Source organism: Vipera berus, assembly GCF_964194415.1.
Source record: "Vipera berus genome assembly, chromosome: 1".
In the NCBI taxonomy this organism is placed as follows: Eukaryota; Metazoa; Chordata; class Lepidosauria; order Squamata; family Viperidae; genus Vipera; species Vipera berus.
In genome coordinates, this window is record NC_138202.1 from 312445212 (window position 1) to 312466466 (window position 21255).

The 21255-nt window shown below is 40.5% G+C and overlaps 1 protein-coding gene across 2 annotated transcripts in view; it reads right to left on the reverse strand.

Moving 5' to 3' along the window:
* Nucleotides 1-5688, reverse strand: part of VASH2 (vasohibin 2) — a 47012-nt gene extending 41324 nt beyond the window's left edge. Inside the window, exons 1-2 of one of the 2 annotated variants that reach the window (XM_081314621.1) lie at nucleotides 5602-5688; nucleotides 3868-4320 (exon numbers count right to left, since the gene is read on the reverse strand). In XM_081314621.1, coding sequence (XP_081170747.1) covers nucleotides 3868-4143 — 276 coding nt within the window. In that variant the 5' untranslated portion in view covers nucleotides 4144-4320; nucleotides 5602-5688. Of the gene's footprint in view, nucleotides 1-3867; nucleotides 4520-5601 lie in introns of those variants that run through there. The other variant, XM_081314622.1, reaches the window with a different exon arrangement.
* Nucleotides 5689-21255: the final 15567 nt, after the last annotated feature.

A 21255-nucleotide genomic window follows, 5' to 3' on the forward strand; every position in this document is an offset into this window, starting at 1 on the left:
GCACTGGTGGTTGGGGCATAGACTTGGACTACTGTGATATTGAATGGTTTGCCTTGGATTCGAACTGAGATCATTCTGTCATTTTGAGGATTGTATCCCAGTATTGATTTTCCTACTCTTTTATTGACTATGAAGGCTACTCCATTTCTTCTGAGGGATTCTTGCCCGCAGTAGTATACCTGATGGTCATCTGAATTAAATTCACCCATTCCTGTCCATTTTAGTTCGCTGATACCTAAGATGTCGATGTTCAGTCTTGTCATCTCTTGTTTGACCACGTCCAGCTTTCCTTGATTCATGGATCTTACATTCCAGGTTCCTATGGAGAAAAAATCTTTACAGCATCGGACTTTCCTTTCACCACCAGACATATCCACAGCTGAGCGTCCTTTCGGCTTTGGCCCAGTCGCTTCATTCTTTCTGGCGCTACTAGTACTAGCCCTCTGCTCTTCCCCAGTAGCATATTGGACGCCTTCCGACCTGAGGGGCTCATCTTCCAGCGTCATATCGTTTTGCCTTTTGGTACTGTCCATAGGGTTTTCATGGCAAAGATACTGGAGTGGGTTGCCATTTCCTTCTCCAGTGGATCACGTTTTGTCAGAACTCTCAGCTATGACCTGTCCGTCTTGGGTGGCCCTGCACGGCATAGCTCATAGCTTCATTGAATTACGCAAGCCCCTTCGCCACGACAAGGCAGTAATCCATGAAGGGGTTAATTGGGTTTAGAATATATTAATTATATAATATTTATTTATTTATTTTATTTTAATTCCATTTATATCCCACCCTTCTCCGAAGACTCAGGGCGGCTTACAAGCTTAGCAGTATAAACCATCCTATCTTATTATCTTCATTTTCAAGAGTGTCTCTGGAACCCAATGGTCCTGTGGCCTGTTCCCAGGTACCTAGGAAAGACAACAAGCTAAACTGGCATGGTAAGAGTATCCTGCGAAGCTGACAAGGATGCTAAGAAATAATCCCACCAGTTTGCCTTACATTAAATTGGTATTGTGAAACTGGTTGTGCCCAACATGACATCCATTTTATGAACAAGCCCACCGTCATGCAACCATGCTGTGAGGCCTTATTGTCAGATCCACCGACTCACAAAGATGGCTTTGTCTTGCTTGAGATCTCCATGTAGCAGATGTATTGCAACTAGAAAATTAGTTGTGTTTGCTGCAACATCATTCTGTATCTCTTTATCACAGTTCTTGTACTTGCTGCTTACAATAGAGACTTTGTTAAAAGAAAAAGACGACATGCCATCCATAAACTGAGTCCCCCATTTTCCCTTTAATTTGCTCCTACAAGTAAAGCAGAGAAAAGCATGCTTCTATTGCCCAGACAAATGAATTTTCAAAAATGCCAAGATCCTGATTTGGCCACTTGTCAGTTTCTCCACTGGTATAATATATGCTTCCTATAACACAGCAAGATTTTCCAAGTCTGGTTCCCATCACCAGAGCAATGCCACAGGAAGAAAACATAATCCAGCAGACTGTTCCCAGCAATGCTGTCCTTGCCTATAGCTGCTAAGACACAAGAGGAAGTAATGAAGAACCCCCACCCAAGGCTCTTCTTCAGCATTTGGGCTTACAGACAGAACAGGTGGCTGGAAGGGATGCTGTCTCTGAAGGGTATCCATTGCAAGTGTTTCCATCCTTTGATTGCCAGCTGTTTTATCAATCATCAGAACTCTCCAGTCACAGGTCACGTGATACAGAATCAGGATGGCAAATGGAAAGGAGATGACACATAAAGGCAGCACCTGCTTGGATAGCTTTCACTTACTTAAGCCAGATTCTTATCCCTTCATAGCCAAAGGGAAACCTAGCTGCAAGAACCTTGCCCCATAATACTCTAATTAGAAAATGTCACTAATGACTTTTTCTTTCTGATGACATATACCAGAGACACTGCAATTTGGTACTTGTTTTATGTTCAGAGTTGGGACAGCACAGTAATTAGGTGTTAGGTGTTAACTTGCGCTGGAAAGGGTAGGTTCAACCTCAGCAACATCCACAGGCTCTCCCTGCTTTTGCCAGAATGATGAAAACAGTGTAATGCCATAATCTCCACCATTTTGAATATGAGTGGCATTGTGAAATATATAGAAGGCGGGCAGGGCTGGCATCATAACACTGCATTTGTCACTCTGCCTCACTCTGCCTGCCCTCACCCCCAGTCAATAGGACTTTAGTTCTCCCTAGAGAATCAAGAAATAAACTGAAAGACCTCAGTAGGTTAGGAATAGATTGTCATGGAGAAAATCTATTTGAAAGCAACTTGATGACTCACAGGACCTTGAAGATCCAGCAGCAATAAACAGTTTCTAGAGGCAAGGAACCTGTTGACTGATAAATACTGCTGAGCCAAATCTCCATTAATCTTGCCCGCTTGTCCAATGGCAAGAGATGTTGAGAACTGTAGCTTTGCCAATTCTAAAGTGCCAAAGTTGTGCATTCCTGGTGTAGACAAAGTTAATCTGCCTTGGTATGAAGCAGTGACTAGTGTAACAGGTGAGTAATGCAGATGTTCAGAGTGAGAAAACCACCTATTTGTAAGTTAGTATAAGCTTCTAATTCCATCCTGTTAAATCCAACATCTTGACACTTCTCAGCAAAGTGGTGCTTTTCCTGCCAAATTCAGCTGCTGTGCCACTTGTGATTTCATTCCATCTTGCTTATCACAGAGCTGCAAACTTTCACAAATGTTCCTGGCGATAAGGAACTAGACTGCGCATTTTCAAAACGCGAATAGCTGCTCAAAATAAGCCCTTGGTATAGAAATGCCCAGGTGACAATTAACTGTTAGCACTTTTGGTTGCAACTACAAATATTTCCTCCAGGGGAAAAAAATGAGCAGCTGTTGCACTATATTCATATATGCCTCAAGGGTTTATGAAAGCAAGTACAGCCAAGGCTGAGAGACAATTAGCCCTCCACAAATAAAAGGATTCTGAATCTTGAATAAGTAGGGCTCAGTTATTTTTCAGGCAACTTTCTACCTTTGAGGCTGAACAGAGAAATCTGAAACATGTCAATAGCTTTCAGAATCCAGAACAAGATTTCAGTAGTTACTAGACACTTTTTTATTTCTATTTAGCTCATTCCTATAGGTAGCTCCCCCCTCCAAGCCCAGTTGAGCTCACTACCAGTAAACTCCATGTACACTTTTATATAATTTTCTCAGTAATAATTTGGCAGTGATCTATTCTCCCCACCCTCAATTATCCTCTGGGATAATTTTTGACTTCACAGTCTACTTCCCAAGTCAACCAGGTCTGACTATTTCTGCCTTTTTCCAAGTTTCACCAAAGTTAACCCATTGCTGATAAAATTCCCAGCATACACCATTATAGAACAACCTGCCTCCAGAAGTGGTGAATGCTCCAACACTGGAAGTTTTTAAGAAGAGACTGGCCAGCCATTTGTCTGAAATGGTATAGGGTTTCCTGCCTGAGCAGGGGGTTGGACTAGATGACCTCCAAGGTCCCTTCCAACTTATTGTTGTTGTTGTTGTTGTTGTTATTATTATTATTATTATTATTATTATTATTATTATTATTATTATTATTATTATTATTATTATTATTATTATTATTATTATTATTATTATTATTATTATTATTATTATTATTATTATTATTATTATTATTATTATTCTTTTCTTGCAAAAAGAAGCAGGGAAGATAAGTTCTAGCAGTAATACCTATCTACCCCATCTACCCCTGCGGAAAGTAGTAGTAGTAAAAAGTAGAAAAGTAGAAATAGTCACATAAACAAGAAAAGAAACCTTCATGCACCTCGGCCAGATGGTTGTAGAAAACAAAGACTCAGGGTGGGGGGGGAAGCCATAACTTACTTTTGTAAGGAAAGCAGCACTCCTTATAGCCTCCACCATCTCTCTGCCCGAAGGGTGGACCTTCGCCACATGTCCCCACATTCTCTCCCAGGTCTGCCCATCAATTGGAAAACCGCTCTTGTTGACAAGGAATACTGCTCCTCCATCTTTATCCTCCTCTTCCGAGCCCCCATTGTTGGCAGTACTGAGCGTCCGAGTGTGGGAGCTTCTGGAACGGCCTCCTTTGTCTCCCTTGGGGTGGGAATTGTGAGCAGCTTTGGAGCCGGAGCCAGTCATTGTGAGCTCTAAAGGAACCAGCAGTCCGACAGAAGACAGACGCTGGTCAGTGTCCCGTCAAGCAAGCCTGCTCCATTCTGCCCCCTGCTCCTGCCGAATGAATGAGGCTGGCATGAAATTGCTTGCTAGCAGCCACCAAGCAGGTGGTAGAGAGCTTGTTCCTTATACAAGCAGAATCTACAAAGACACAAGGAGTGGAGAACAACATGGTATCAGCAGCATCAAGCAGCCAAGCTCAACCTTCCCACCAAGTGCCTTCCAGCCATGCCAAACTACAACTTCTATTATCCCCAGGCAGTACTGTGTAGTGGTACAATCCAGGGTGGCTGGGGATGATGAGCACTGCAATCAAAGACATATGGAGAGCATCAGGTTGGAGAAGACACAGGGTTAGATAAAACAATCCATTTTCAGAGACTTTGCAGGGATGATCACATTCCCTCCTTAGCGTGTTTTTTATTTCATTTACCAACATTTTAAAACCACCCATCTCCCTCATAAACCTCGTTTGGTTTGCATGCTACCAGGAATCATCTACAACCAAACGAGCAAAACAAAACACGGAAAGCCTCGCGCCCCCCCCCCCCGCTGCCACTCCACTCCCAACTCCCAGCAAGGTTAATAGTAACCAAAGCTTAGGATGGATGCTGCACGCTGTGTACTTGCAGCTGAGGTCTTTGACCCGATTAAGCGGGTGGTGTGAACCCAGCCACCGGGTATCCTGTTATCAGCTGGAAACAGCAAGCGATAGAAGGGCCTTTCTCAAAGCCCCATTTTACTCTATTCACTTGTCAAACAAAAGGATACTAGAAGAGCTCGCTCTTCTACAGCAATCCTCAGGCTGCCTCTCAGCAGGGGGCGACAGCAGCCAGCCAAAAAGCCTCTCTTTTCAGTCTGAGAAATGTCTCACAAAAGGAACGGGACGCCTCGCTATTGCGGGCTAGCGCTTAGATTTCGAAGATCGGAGCCTCGCTTAATGCGAATCGGCCACGCAGAGAGGACATTGCCGCCACATCCCGGCTCAGCTTTTGGTTGGGACCCACAAAGGAAAACACACACACATATATATACACATACACAGAGAGAGTCCTGAGGGGAGATTCCAATAGCTCCGTGCGCATTCCCACGTTCATCACCCTACTCCTTATTGTTCAAAAGACTGGAAAGCTGGAAAGCTCAATGGCGTGCAGCAACCAGGGTCGGATTGCTGTAAAAAAAAAACGCAAGCACGCTTCCGATATCGTTTTGACAACCTCCAGGCGGGACGGTTTGGGTTCTGGAATACGCGCGTGTGAAACGAAGCCAAGTGTGTGTGTGTGGGGGGGGTCTGTCTGGCTGACCCAGCCACTGCAAGCCTTCTCTTTTTCTCAAGGAAAAAAAATTCTCCCCTCCATCGCTCTCTCGGCTAGGAGGACCCCACCCATTCTCCCGTTCCCGCTGCGCGGCCGCTAGTCTAACCCGATCGCCAGAGGATTCATTGCACCGGAGCCTCTCCAGGCGGCTGCGGCTGATGCTGCTCCTGCAGCTGACTCGGACGCCTTCGCCTTAGTCCATGTTCCATGATCAAATGTTACTCTCTGACATGTAACCATGTTACCCGGCAGCTGCCGACATTCGGAGCGTGCCCATTGGGCGCCGCAACAAAGAGGGGCGGGCTTAAGGGAGTCGGGAAGCAGCTCATAGAGGCGTTGCACACTTCTGATTGGTCGGAAGCTCGGCAGGCTAACAAGGCCAGCCCGGGAAATCTAATCGGTTAGCATAGGGGTAGGCAACCTTGGCTCTTTTATGACTCGTGAACTTCAACTCCCAGAATTCCTGAGCCAGCCATGCTGGCTCAGGAATTCTGGGAGTTGAAGTCCACGAGTCATAAAAGAGCCAAGGTTGCCTACCCCTGGGTTAGCATCTCAAACCCCTCAGTCCTGCCAATACGAGCTTGGACAGGGGGCTCGCCTCAGGAAGTAAGAATTTATATATGATGTTGCACCCCATGACGAACATCAATAGTTAAGTAAACTATTGTATATCCCACTTTATTCTTTTATGGATAATTCATCTGAATCCTTCAGTATATATTCTTCCCCCAGTGATGAAGCGGGGGGGGGCGCTCTCTCGGCCTTTTGGAAGTGCCTGAAGACCTAGCTCTGCTGACTCCCTTGGGGCCGTAGAGGAGCAGGCTCTCACGGGGCTCGTTAGAGCCTTAAAGATTCTTCCCGCCTTTTTAATTTTAATTACTGTATTCTTGTTTCAAATGCCTCCTGATATAGCATTTATATACAGCTTTTGTTTTAACGTCTTGTACGCTTCCGGAGTAGCTCTCAGAGACCAGCAGTTTCTAAATATGGTTTATATATACATAGATTTGCATGCAGTGGATATTTTAACACATCCCTGTTAAAATGCCAGGTTTTGTGGGGTTTTTTGAGATGTAAAAAAAAATCAGACCGAGAAAAATTATTTCAAAATGTTTTTCACCTTTAATATAAGATGAGCTGTACAATTGAGTTGAAAAAGAAAGTGAAATCTTTTAAGGGGGAAAAATAAAATACTAGAATAATGTGGCTGCATACTGGTAAGTGTGTGCATACCCTCTTATAAATAGGGATATGACTGTGTTCAAACTGATGTTAAATAATAGCCAGTATACACCTGCCCTCAATTAAAGTGAGTCTAATCAAGCTCACATCAAGTTTAGCTACTCTACCAGTAGTAGGATCTTTCTGACATTTACTCACTTGCCTCTTACATCAAAAGCCATGGTTTTCCAAGGACATTGAAGGCATGGTCTTACAATTGATGAAAAAAGAAGAAAGCTAGTCCGAGAGGCTACCAGGGGCCCTACAGCAACATTAAAGGCGCTGCAGAAATATATCTGGACTGTGGGGTAGGGTGGCACGATAGAAGCTTTTTCTTACAAAGAAGAACCTCCAAGGCCAGCTACATTTTGTAAAAACCTACATCAAGTCTGACAAAGGGATGTTGGAAAATGTCTTATGGTCTGATGAGACCAAAGTTGAACTTTTGGGCCATAAAAGTATGCTTGGTGCAAAAAGAGCACTGCACATCACCAAAAGCACATGATACCCACAATGAAGCATGGTAGCAACAGCATTATACTTTGGGACTGCTTTTCTTTAGCTGGAACTAAAGTCACGGTGAAGGGAATTAGGAATAGTTCCATATATTAGTCAATTTTGGTGCAAAACTAAGGATTCTGCTAAAATGCTGAAGATAAAGAGAAATCTCACCTTTCCATAACAATCACCCTAAACAATTTCAGTTTGTTCTTCAATTTAATTGTATAGTTTATATGTTATATTAAAGGTGTGCGTGTGGGGGGGATCTGAAGTGATTTATCTTGGTCTGGTTTATTTTTACATCTCAAAAACCTGGCATTTTAACAGGGTGTGTGGACTTTTTATATCCACAGTATATGTGTGTGTAGAAAGTGTGTGTGAGAGTGTGTCTATGGAGATTCTCAGTCATCCGGGTCATGGTTGTCCCAAAGGTGCTTTTTCAAGAGTCAACTGGACTTTGTTTTTCTTTGAAGATATTTCGTTTCTCATCCAAGAAGCTTCTTCAGGTCCGACTGGATGGTAGGGAATGGAAGGATTTATATTCCTTGCAGCCAGCTGATCACTTGCATTCTTTTAGAGAGTCATTGAGGCTACTTGGGGGTTTGTCTGTGTCCTCAGGATTACCTGAGTAGTGTATATGGGTATGGTGCCTTCTTGGAACTGCTGAAAGGAGAGAGAGCATTATATGCGATAGCTACAACTTTAGTTATACTGTGTATCATCTGCTTCTTCTGTTTTCTAGCCATCTTAATCCATAAGAAGGAAAGGTGGAATAGTTGGGGGGGAGGTAGCATTAGAACTTGTTCTTTTTAAAGCACCTTGAAAGTAAATCCTGTTGTGCTCAGCATTTTTAGTAGGCATATTTTTGGTAATATAAGTGCACTAATCCTTTCACCTATAGCTCAGAAGTCCTAACATTCCAGAAATAACTTGAACTAGTGTTCATTTTCACTAAAAATCTTTTTATGTTACGTTTCAGTCCCATAATATGTTCAGCTTTAAGGAAGGGAAGACATCTGTGTATGAAGATAAAATTGATTAGTAGCAAATGTACAACCCAATCTCTAAACAAACTTAATTTTCCATAGTGTTGTTATATACAGCTATAAGTAAAATACCAACTTGCTTGCAGGAATAAACTACTAGACATTCAGCTGTTACGTGTTTGTAATTTACCATGGTCTCAAATGCACAAATGTGCTCTGTACTGGAGGTTTCACGCTAAGAAAAAAGGAAAGATATTGCTAAATATAAATAAACATGGAATTCATATTATTACACAAAGGGCAGAAAAAGGCACCCATTAAAAAAATTAAGTTCTGCTTTTACTCCAGAGGTAAGCAAGTCATAGGTCATGGAGTAGCTGGCAACATTCTGAACTGTCATCCAACTGTCTTTCCCACGGGAAACCACCAACTGAGTTGAACTGTTGACCTATTATCTGCTTATCTGTTCCTGCTAGTACTCTAAGACAGGGGTCCTCAACCTTGGCAACTTTAAGACTTGTGGACTTTGCTGGCTGAGGAATTCTGGGAGTTGAAGTCCACAAGTCTTAAAGTTGCCAAGGTTGAGGACCCTTGCTCTAAGACAGACATGTCAAACACAAGGCCCGGGGGCCAGATCCGGCCCATGAAGTGGTTTCATGCGGCCCGCGAAGCCATCCTGGAAACAGTGAGGGAACGGCCCCCACTGCCTTGGCCCTGGCCCATAGACCCTCAGATCTGTCCCACTCCTGCCCAGGCCCCCATAGGCACCCTTGATGCGAACGATGTAGAGCTGGCCATGCCCACCCAGTAGCCCATACGCACTCTAGCCACGCCCACCCAGTAGGCCATGCCCACCCTGGCCATATCCACCCGGCCCCTTGAGGGCAACCACAATATTGTTGCAGCCCTCAATGAAATTGAGTTTGACACCCCTGCAAGATATCGCTAACAAGAAAGGGGAAGAAAACTTTTAAGCAATTGCAAGCCAATTTCAGCACAGCATCACCTAGATGCCATTTCTTGCAATAAATCCAGAGGAAGACAATTTTTTAAATGTCAATATAAAGTGAAAAATATGGGATTAAAATTACACAAAAAATCATCAAATTAATGACAAAAGAGAACTATCAGCCTTAGTCTTATCTAATATTTCTATTTAAAACTTCTAAAGTTAAAATAAATAACGATGGAGATAGTGGGCATCCTTGTCTTTTTCCTTTTCTTATGTTGAAATTCTCTGTATAATCTCCACTTACAATCATTTTTGCTGTTTGTTTGTGATATATTGCTGTAATTATATTTATAAAGTTTTGTCCAAGTCCATTGTTTTTAGTTGTTGAGTCATAAATTGCCAGGAAACATTATCAAATGCCTTTTGAGCATCTAGAAATACTAATGCCAATTGTTTCCCTGGATGTATTTCATAATATTCCAATATGTCCTTTATAACTCTTAAATTATTTTTTATTTGTAGAAATCCATTTTGATCTGGATGTATAAATTCAGATAAAAATCTTTTCAGTCTCACCACTATTATTGAAGTAAAAATTTTATAGTCCACATTTAGTAATGATATCAGTCTGTAACTTTTTTTTTATTTTTACAATATTTTACAATGTATCCCCAAATCCCTCCCACCCCAACCCTCCCACTTCCCCCCCCACTTCCCAGAGCTAAATACAGGATTATAGTTACAACAATCATATTCTAAATAAAAATTTACACAATATACAATCAACCAAATTCGTACTGCGCTTTAACTCTCTCTTAGCATAACTACTAACAATAACAATATCCCACTAAATTCTACTCATAAGCTAAATGGAACTTTTTGGTCCCATATTTGTTTTCAATATAATTTATCCATCTCCTCCAAACTGAAATATATCTCTCCTGTGAGTGATCCTTTAAATAAGCAGAAATCTTGGACATTTCTGCAAGATTAGAAACTTTAAACACCCATTCTTCTACCGTGGGCAGATTGTCCTTCTTCCAATATTGTCCCACCAGTAACCGTGCTGCCGTTATCATATTCAACATCAGATTAGTCTCTTTGACATCACAATTTACAATGATACCCAGTAAGAACAATTGCGGGGAAAACTTTATCTTCCTCTTAAAAATCTTTTGAATGTTCCACCAAATTTTAATCCAGAAGGCTTTTATGTTTCTACAAGTCCACCACATGTGGAAATAGGTAGCTTCTAAGCTACCACACCTCCAACACTTAGACTGCAGATTAGGATACATGTTGGACAACTTCTTGGGATCCAGATGCCATCTATAAAACATTTTGTAAAAATTTTCTCTTAAATTTTGAGCCTGGGTAAATTTAACATTTCTAACCCAAATTATCTCCCAGGTGTCCAACGAGATTGGTTCCTGAATATTTTGTGCCCATTTTACCATGCAATCTTTAACCAATTCCGTTTCCGAATCCAATTCAATTAAAGCATTATATATCCTCTTTATATGTGCACATTTTGAATCTCTAATTTGCTTTACTAAATTTTGATCTGTAATTGTGATACCAACCTTTTGATCTGACTTCCACCTAGCTTTCAATTGGGTATATTGAAACCAAGAGTAATTTATGTTTTCTTGTCTTAACTCCTCTGCTGATTTAAGTTGCCAATCATTCCCTTGCAATTTGAGTAGTTCCTTATAAGAAACCATATCCATACTCACTCCCATAGATACACCCTCTATCGCGTGTCCAGGAATTCCCCAAATCGGTATTTTATAATTTAACTTATTATAGTACTTTTTCCAGACACGCAGTAAAGCACTTCTAAGAATATGGGATTTAAAAGCCCTGTCTACCTTCTTATCATAAAGCAAGTATGCATGCCATCCATATACCAAATCCCATCCCTCAAGATGAAGTATTCTCTTGTTAGTTAAATTAAGCCAATCACTAACCCAGGTCAAAGCAGCCGCATCATAGTACAATTTCAAATTCGGCGCCTTGAGTCCCCCTCTTTCCCTGGCATCCTGTAAAATCTTGAATTTAACTCTTGGGTTTTTCCCCGCCCAGATAAATTTGTTAATACCCTTCTGCCATTGATCAAGGTTGGCATCCTTTTTCAGTATAGGTGTTGTGACTCAGGGCCAGCCTGTGGGTCCGACAGCCGGCTCCGATGTATCGGAGGACTCAGATGTGGGGGAGGAGGGAAACGAACCGGCTGATGATGATGATTTGGAGGCTTTGCAGAGCCCTCAGCCGGGGACCTCTTCTCAGCTGTGTGAGCCCAAGAGTGCGGAGGATGATGACCCACAGCTGGCCCTGTTCAAGGACGCCCGACGCAGGAGGCAGACGAGCAGGGACAAACAAAGACTATGGGACTCCTCGGGAGGAGGCACAGGGAGACCACGCCCTGAGCTCTCTATAAAAGAAGTGTTTGGGGAGGGGCTGGTTGCTGAAAGCAACTTTTTCCGCTTGAGAAGACAAGCTCTTGTGTTTTTGTTAACTGCGTAATTAAATCTTGGCAGAAGCCTTTTAGCCTTGGACGCTTTCCAGACTCTTCTTTTGATTAGGGGTGCGAGAAGAGGGCTGGTTCAGAACAATAGGTATCATCTGAAACAGAAAGAGGAACTTTGGTAGAACATTCATTTTAACAACTGCAATTCTTCCCAGTAGTGATAATTGTAATTTTTTCCAATTATTTAAGTCCCTTTGTACCTTCAACCATAGTGTTTCATAATTATTCTTATACAATTTTACATTTGAGGCTGCAATATGCACTCCTAGATATTTAACCTTCTTCACTATTTCAAAACCTGTTAAGTTAGATAACATATCCCTTTCACTCGTAGATAAATTCTTGGATAATATCTTAGTTTTATTACTGTTCACCTTAAACCCAGAAACCTTACCATACTGAGTTATAATTTCCATCAAGTCTACAACCGACTGTAGCGGTTGGGATACTGTCACAACCAAGTCATCAGCAAAAGCTCTCAGTCTATAATCATTCTGTTTTATTTTAATTCCCTTTATCAAAGAGGACTCTCGAATTTTAATTAGTAAAATCTCTAATGTTAAAACAAACAATAATGGTGATAGGGGGCAGCCCTGCCTTGTACCTTTTTCAATTCTAAAAGTCTCTGTTAGTCCCCCATTAACTATAATTTGTGCAGTTTGTTGTTGATATATAGCTTTAATAGCATGTAGAAAACCTTCTCCAAAATTCATCTCCTCAACAACTCTTAATAAAAACTGCCAGTTCAATTGGTCAAAGGCTTTCTCTGCATCCAAAAATATCAGTGCTGCGGAGACTTGGTTGTTCTTATCCAAATATTCAAGCAAGTTAACAATTTGTCTTACATTATTTTTCATATACCTCCCAGATATAAATCCCGATTGGTCACTATGAATCATTTGTTTCAAAACTTGCATTAATCTATTAGCCAATACTTTCGCAAAGATCTTATAATCTGTATTTAAGAGCGATATAGGTCTATAATTTTTAGGTTGGGTAAGATCTTGATCCTCCTTTGGGATCAATGATACAAAAGCTGTCCTCCATGATGGAGGAACTGCGCCTCCAGTCTGAATTTCATTAAACAAAATCTTTAAGGGTTCAATCATTTCAGGCAGCAACTTTTTATAATAAATTGCTGTTAATCCATCTGTTCCTGGGGTTTTGCCCAATTTCAACTGTTTAATAGCTAAAGAAATTTCTTCTGGTGTAATTGGGCAATTCATCTCAAGTTGTTGTTCTTGTGAAAGTCTTGGGAAATGAGCTCCCTGTAGATACTTATCTATATCTAGAGCTTGTATATACTCTTTAGAATATAATTTCGAGTAAAAATCTAGGAAACTCCTCTTAATCAAATTTTGTTGGTAGACTTCTTTTCCTTTATATTCTATTTTGTCTATAGTACATAATTTCTGTTTCTTCCTTAATTGATAAGCCAGCCATCTACCAGGCTTGTTGGCGTTACAGAAAGTATTGTGTTTGGCATAACGCAAATTAGTTGCTACTTGATCAGCCAATAGCATATTAAATTGTTCTTTCAATAAATGTATTGAGATCTTTAAATTATTATCCAATGGATTCAAAATAAACTTTTTCTCTTTAATTTTAATCTCTTCCTCAATATCTAAACGTTTTTGCACTTGCTTACGCCTATAAGCATTATTCATATAAATCAAAACCCCTCTCATATAGGCCTTACTAGCATCCCAAACCATTTCCATCGAAGTACTTTTATGCATATTCGTGACAAAAAATTCTTTCATATGTTCTCTACATTTCTGCAAGAACAAGTCATTTGTAAATAAGTTCTCATTCAGCCTCCAGGATCTCCTACTAGTGTCTTCAGTAAAGAGCTCCAGCCAAACAGGACTATGGTCAGACATTGTCCTAGGGAAAATCTTAACATTCTTAACCGAGGAGGAAAGGTCAGTAGTAATCAAAATGAAGTCAATCCTGGAAAAAGATTTGTGTCTATCCGAAAAAAAAGTAAAATCCCTGTCTCTCATATTCCTTTCCCGCCATACATCTCTTAATTCCAGATCTTCCTTCAGATCAAAAAAGGCTTTAGGCAATTTTGAGTTACAAAGGGTTTTAGAAGACCCCTTCTTGTCTTCAGATGGCACCAAGACCCCATTCCAATCCCCCATCATAATAACAGATTTATAATCCAGTTCAATTAGCCTTTGGTGTAAGAATTTAAAAAATTTTTGCTGTTGTTGATTTGGAGCATATAATCCAATAAGAAGAACTTTCTTTCCTTGTAATATTAATTCAATACTAACATATCTCCCTTGCTTATCTGATTCAAACAACCTTGCCGAAAAGTCTTTTCTTAAGTAAATAACCACTCCAGCCTTCTTGTCCGGAGCAGAAGATGCAAAATATGTTCCCAATCGGGAATTAGTCAAATATTTTTGATCTCTTAATGCAATATGTGTCTCTTGTAAACAAACGTCATTTTTATGTTGTTTCAAATAAAAAAATACTTTCTTTCTTTTCTGTGGTGAATTTAGCCCGTTAACATTCCATGTCAGGAACTTCACCATCTCTGGTGACCATAAGCCTTTGGAACATGGCCTGAAGATCAGCTGTTGCTCTCTTAGGACGTGCTCCTCCCACGGGCTCTAAAACAGTCGCATCTTGTGTAGCTGAACCAGTTGCAGACTTCTGTTTTTGTTCCTTTTCCATACGCTTATGTGCAGCTCTTGTCATCCTCTGTTTTTTTGGGTCTTCCTTTAATATCAAATTCTGCTCTATGGCCTCCGGTTTCTGGATCTCCTCAGGGGGCAGTAACATTGCCTCTTCACTCAATTGTTTATCATCTTGTCTAGCTTCTGTTCTCTTAATTCGGGGAGATGGTGGTAAACCTGCTTTCAGGACCTTAGTGTAGAAATCTTTTGCTTTTAAGATTGTATCCAGTCTGTATCTGGTCCCTGCATAATTTACCACAATCCCAATAGGAATTTCCCATCTGAACTGGACTTGTCGCTTCTTAAGCTCATCAGACAAAAAGGCAAAGTCTTTCCTCTTTCCAAGAATTTTTGAAGGTATCTCCTTTAAGATCATAATATCTTGGCCTGCAATCTGGAATTTTTCCCGATAAAAGGCCTGGATAATAGAATTTCTAGTTGATCTCCTGGAAAAATAGATCACTACATCTCTAGGTAGACTTTTTTGCCTAGCAATCCAGGAGTTAACTCTAAATATCTTATCCATTTCCTTAAGTAATTCTTCAGGTTCCCATTTCAAAACAGGAGCCACTGTCCAAGTCCATTGTTTTTAGTTGTTGAGTCATAAATTGCCAGGAAACATTATCAAATGCCTTTTGAGCATCTAGAAATACTAATGCCAATTGTTTCCCTGGATGTATTTCATAATATTCCAATATGTCCTTTATAACTCTTAAATTATTTTTTATTTGTAGAAATCCATTTTGATCTGGATGTATAAATTCAGATAAAAATCTTTTCAGTCTCACCACTATTATTGAAGTAAAAATTTTATAGTCCACATTTAGTAATGACATCAGTCTGTAACTTTTTATCTGTGTCAGGTCTGAGTCCTCTTTTGGTATCAAAGTAATATTTGCTTCTATCCATGTGTTTCGGAGTTTAGCCTCCAAAAAAAGTTCATTACATGCATCTTTCAGCAGTACACTTAATGTACATTTGTACAACTGTGCCCGGAGCCCATCTGGTCCAAGTGTTTTTTTTTCTTCATTTTTTTGTTTTCTCATAGCCTCTTGTCAGTTCCATCATTGTTATTTTCTCATTTAACAGTTTTAAAGTTTTCTGGAATTTTTGGTAAATTATTTTTTTCCATATATTGAATCATTTTCTCTCATGAAATTTCTTTTATATCATAGAGTTTCTCATAATATTCCTTATCATTTTATTGCTTCATTTTTAAATTGTAAACAGCCCTTTTCATCTATTATCATTTTTTTTCTCCTGTTTTTTAAGTTTGTAAGCAAGCCATCTTCCTGGTTTGTTTGCATTTTCAAAAAAGTTTTGTTTTGCTCTTTTCATTTGCTGCGCTAATTTTTCTGATTCTATTAAATTTATGTTTTATTATTTCCATTTGTCTTTTTAGTATTTTCTTCTGTGGATTTATTTGTAATTTTAATTCTAGTTTTTTAAATTCTTCCCTTAACAGTATATATATTGTCTTTTTTTGGGTTTTTCCCCCGCCATGTATGTTATAGCTATACCTCTAAAGCAGAGGTCTCCAACCTTTTGGGCACCAGGGACCAGTTCCGTGGAGAGAGGTTTTTTCCGCAGACCAGAGGGTGTGTGGTTTTGTGTGCTGCCTGCATCCCACAGATGGGGTTTTACTTGTTTGTGAGGACCGGTTGTTGGCATGCCATGGCCTGGTACTGGTCCACGGACCAGGAGTTGGGAGACTCCTTCTCTAAAGTATGCTTTGGATGCATCCCGTACATTTTGTAGTGTTGTATCTTCTTTTTTATTTTCTTTAAAAAAGAGCTCCATTTTTTTTGCTGCTAATTCTATAATTTTTTTCTCTTTTAATCTGGATTGGTTCAAAGTCCATCTTAGTTTTTTGTTTTTGTTTTTGAATTCCTTTTCACGTCATTTTTAAGAGATTATGGTCTGCCCAAGGGCCTAATTCTATCTCAGTCTCCTGCCATATTGGTTCTTACTTCAGGCGTCATCCAAGTCATGTCAATTCTGGACCAAGATTTATGGCTAATTGAGTAAAATGTATACTGTAGTTTTTCTGGATTAACTTCTGTTCAAGTATCTTGTACATCAATTTCCTCTATCATGTTTTAAAAAGTCTTAGGTAGTCTTTTTCTTCCTCGTTTTCCTGTTTTGTTACTTTTATAGTCTAATGTCCCGTCTACTATTGCATTAAAATCCCCTACTAGGCAAATGTTTTGATATTCCATTTCTGCTATTTTTCTATGAAAATTTTGATAGAATTCTTGTTTATTGTTTGGTACATATTAAAGGACTAGAAATAAAAGGTGGAACTTATAAATTGCAAGCATTTGCAGATGACTTGGTATTCATTCTAGAGGAACCTTTAGCAATGATTCCTACATTGTTAGGAAAAAATAGAAGAGTTTGAGAGATAGCAGGACTGAAGATAAACAGAGGAAAAAACCAAAGTGATAGGTTTTTTTTAAGTTTTTTTTATTACATTTATATCCCGCCCTTCTCCGAAGACTCAGGGCGGCTTACAAGCTTAGCTTAGTTAAAAATCTTACAGATAAAAAAAATGACAGAAAAAATAGAATTACAAAAGGTCAAAAAAAGGTTAAATACTTGGGAATATACCTGACAGCAAGATGTTCAACAATAAAAGAAGATAACTATATAAAATTACTGAATCAAAACGACTTGGAAAAATGGAAAAGCCTGCAACTATTGATTGCTACGATGAAAATGAATATATTACTAAAAATATTATTTTTATTTCAAAATACCTATAAAACTGGAGAAAAAATTCTTTGATGACCTAAATTCTCTAATTTTAAAATTTATTTGGCAAGGAAAGAAAGTTAGAATTAAATTGAAAATGTTACAAGAAACTAAGAAAAATGGAGGTTTTCGCTTGCCAGAGTGAGTTTTATATTATAAAGCATCAGTACTATTATGGGTAAAAGAATTGATAACTCTTAGAAATAAAAGGTTGTTGTACTTGGAGGGACATGACATCTCAGTTGACATGCTTTCTTATGGTATGGGAAAAATAAAATTCATAAATATTTTCAAAACCACTGTATTAGAAATGCATTATTATTAACACAGAAAAAATAAAATGTAAAATATACTTGAAAATTTCAGAATGGCTCTCAACAATGGAAGCATTTGTACATCCAAGTTTAGTCAGTCTTGAGAAAATATGGACATATAAAGATATTCTAAACTCTGAAGGGAATTTAAAATCTAAAGAAGAGATGGAAAATCAGGGTATTGATCTATCGTGGGCATATTTACAAAGGCAAGTGAGATATGACAAAGATGTTAAACTCTATGGATTTTATAAAGAGCAGACCTTGTTTGATCAGACATTATTATTTTTATTTTATTTTTTATTTTTATTACATTTATATCCCGCCCTTCTCCGAAGACTCAGGGCGGCTTTTACAAACTTAGCAGTAGCCTTCATTCTATGTATATGCCTGCTTATTAGGGCTTTCACACACACCCCAAACGGCATTATTACAAAGTCAGCTTAATTGCCCCCAACAATCTGGGTCCTCATTTTACCTACCTCGGAAGGATGGAAGGCTGAGTCAACCTTGAGCTGGGATGGATGGAAATTGTGTGTGGGTGAAGGTGCTGTCTGTTCCATAGTGTGTTCAGTAATCAGCTATCAGAAGACAATTCTCTGTTTAAATGCATATTTTCAACTCATGTTTTCTAGAAAATAATTATTTATTAAACAAGCTTATATAGCCTCCCAACTCACTCAATGACTCTAGATGGCTTACAACTAACTATAAAATATAATACACTATGGGACATGACATAGGAACAAGCATAATGAAGGTCTGACTAATAAAAGAGCAGCTGTAAAAGCTACCAAGTTTATACAGCAGGCTAAGTCCCACTTTTTTTTCCAATAAATGACAATTGGCTGAATTTTCACAATCTTCTGACAAAAATTTAAAAAGTCCCACTGGCTTAAGGCAGTATGTGAATCCAAGTATCCAAGATTCCCATATTTTTGTTAATTACAACAATAGAAACAGTTGAAGAAATCATGGCTTTTATTTGATCACTAGTTGGAAAGCAAGTTCTGGCAGCAGCACAACAACAGTAGTAAGAACACAGCATAAAACAATTGCTCAATGATTCTCTTTTAAGCGTTTTTAGCTCACCAATTGTCTAATGTTTCTTAAGGCTTTGGTTCAATCTTTTTCATTTACAGTAGTGTCGTTGGGGATAGAGAATGTGCTACAGGCCTGATACGAAGGCAAGATAAGATACTGTCTGAGCTCTGATCCCCTCCTCTACCCCTATTTTTCCAATCTTATGATTGAAGCATCCATCCACTCTCCACTTTAGCTAATCCTATATCCATCAATCAAGTATATGACTACACCCATTCAATTTCTTATCTTGCTATTAGAGAAAAATATTTTAATTCTGTTTTTAAAGCCTCGGACTAACAAATACATCAAACTCTGGTCTTGATTAATGGAATATCCGGGGTTTAAATTGCCCTTTATTCCGGATAAAAAACAAACAATAAAATAAACTCAATATGTCCAGAATTACTACAGACTAAACCATCCTAGCACTTACCGCTGGGGAAAGTGACAATCCCTTCCAGAAGAGAGCCGCCTGGCAAATCCCCTATTCAAGTGTCCACCGGGAAAAGCCATTGTGCCCCATCAGATACAATCCTCCGTCCGCTCACTTCGGAGTAAACTCCATTTTAATCAGAGGAACTGATTTCTGCAGTCAATGCAACCAGGAATGCCTTATAAAACTGTAATTCCCTTGTCAGGTTACCCCTTTCGGATAAAGGCAGGACAGACCCTCCAACCATGCCTCCAATCCAATCGTTACGCGGGTAAAAAAAAAAAGAAAGGCAACCACCAACCCACAGGTCCCTCTTTCTTCCCGGCAGGTACAACCACGGCCCGCAAAAGACGGAAACCTCCCCCCTTTCGCTCAGCCTGCCTCTTCTTGTCGATTGGCCAGAATGCTTGTCTTTCAAGGGAAAGAGGAAGGCGGGCTCCCCAAACCTCTCTAACAAGAGGCCGCTGATGAGAAAATAATTAAGAAAATGTATAACTTTTTATTGAATTTGAAAATGGAAAATGAACAAATAAAAGAATGATAACATGGGCAAAGAATTTTGGATACAGAAATGGCAAAACTTATGGGAAAGTAATTATAAATTGACAATGTCAACTTCTTAGAAAGAAAACTTATAGATGTTGGAAATATAATCACAAATCAGGTACTTATTATTGATTGATTGATTAAATTTATATGCCGCCCTTCTCCCTAAGGACTCAGGGCGGCTCACAACAATAAAAAATTAAGAAACATAAAGTACAAAAATTAAAAAATATGATAAATACATGACAATTTAACCCAATAAAAGCCTAATTTAAACCATAATCAGTCCAGACCCACTTGTTGAAATAACTAGGTCTTCAGGTCACTGCGGAAGGACTGAAGGTCAGGGGCCGTCCGCAACTCCGGAGGCAGTTCATTCCAGAGAGTTGGCATGCCCACAGAGAAGGCTCTCCCCCTAGGGGTCGCCAGCCAGCATTGCCTGGCTGACGGCACTCTGAGGCGGCCAACTCTGTGGGAGCGAACCGGGCGATGGGAGGTTGATAATGGCAGCAGGTGGTCTCGCAAATACCCTGGGCCTAAGCCATGTAGGGTTTTAAAGGTTATTACCAGCACCTTGAATCGCACCCAGAGGGTAACCGGAAGCCAATGCAGCTCGCACAGGAGTGGTGTAACATGGGAGTATCAAGATACTTCCATAAGCACCCGTGCGGCCGCATTTTGCACCAGTTGAAGCCTCCGGGTGCACTTCAAGGGCAGCCCCATGTAGAGAGCATTGCAGCAATCCAGGCGAGAAGTGATGAGGGCGTGGGAAACCGTGCATAGGGCATCTCGGTCCAAAAAGGGGCGCAACTGGCACACTAGGCGAACCTGTGCGAAGGCCCCCCCTGGTCACGGCTGTTAGATGATCTTCCAAGTTAAGCCGTGAACCCAGGAGGACACCCAAGTTGCGGGCCCTTTCTGAGGGGGGCAGTACCTCCCCCCCATCAAAAGAGATGGAACTTGTTGGACAATACGAGATGCCGGTATCCACAGCAGGAGGGGTTAAGCCTGAGCCTGTTTCTTCTCATCCAGACCCGCATTGCCTCCAGACACCGGGACATCATGTCAAGGGCATCACTGGGTTGGCTTGGGGTGGAGATGAAAAGCTGGGTATCATTCGCATATTGGTGATACCTCACCCCAAAGCCACAAATGATCTCACCCAGCAGCTTCATATAGATGTTAAACAGGAGGAGGGAGAGAACCGACCCCTGAGGCACCCCACAAGAAAGGGGCCTCGGGGTAGATCTCTGCCCCCCTGCAAATACAAACTGCAAGAGGCCCGAGAGGCAGGAGAACCACTGTAAAACAGTGCCTCCCACTCCCAACCCCTCGAGCCGTCGCAGCAAGATACCATGGTCGATGGTATCAAAAGCCGCTGAGAGGTCAAGTAGGACCAGGACAGAGGAGCAACCCCTGTCCCAGGCCCGCCAGAGATCATCTACCAGTGCGACCAATGCCATTTTTGTGCTGTACCCGGGCCTGAAACTGGACTGGTACGGGTCCAGATAGTCCGCTTCATCCAGGAATTGCAGGAACTGACGCAAGGTTGGAAACAGGAGATAAGTTATTCAACGAGGCCGGGTCCAGGGCAGGCTTCTTGAGGAGGGGCCTCACCACCGCTTCTTTTAAGGCGGAGGGGAAGACACCCTCTATCAATGAAGCGTTGACAACTGCCTGCAGCCAGCCCCCTGTCACCTCCCCGGCGGCCGACACCAGCCAGGAGGGACATGGGTCCAATAAACAA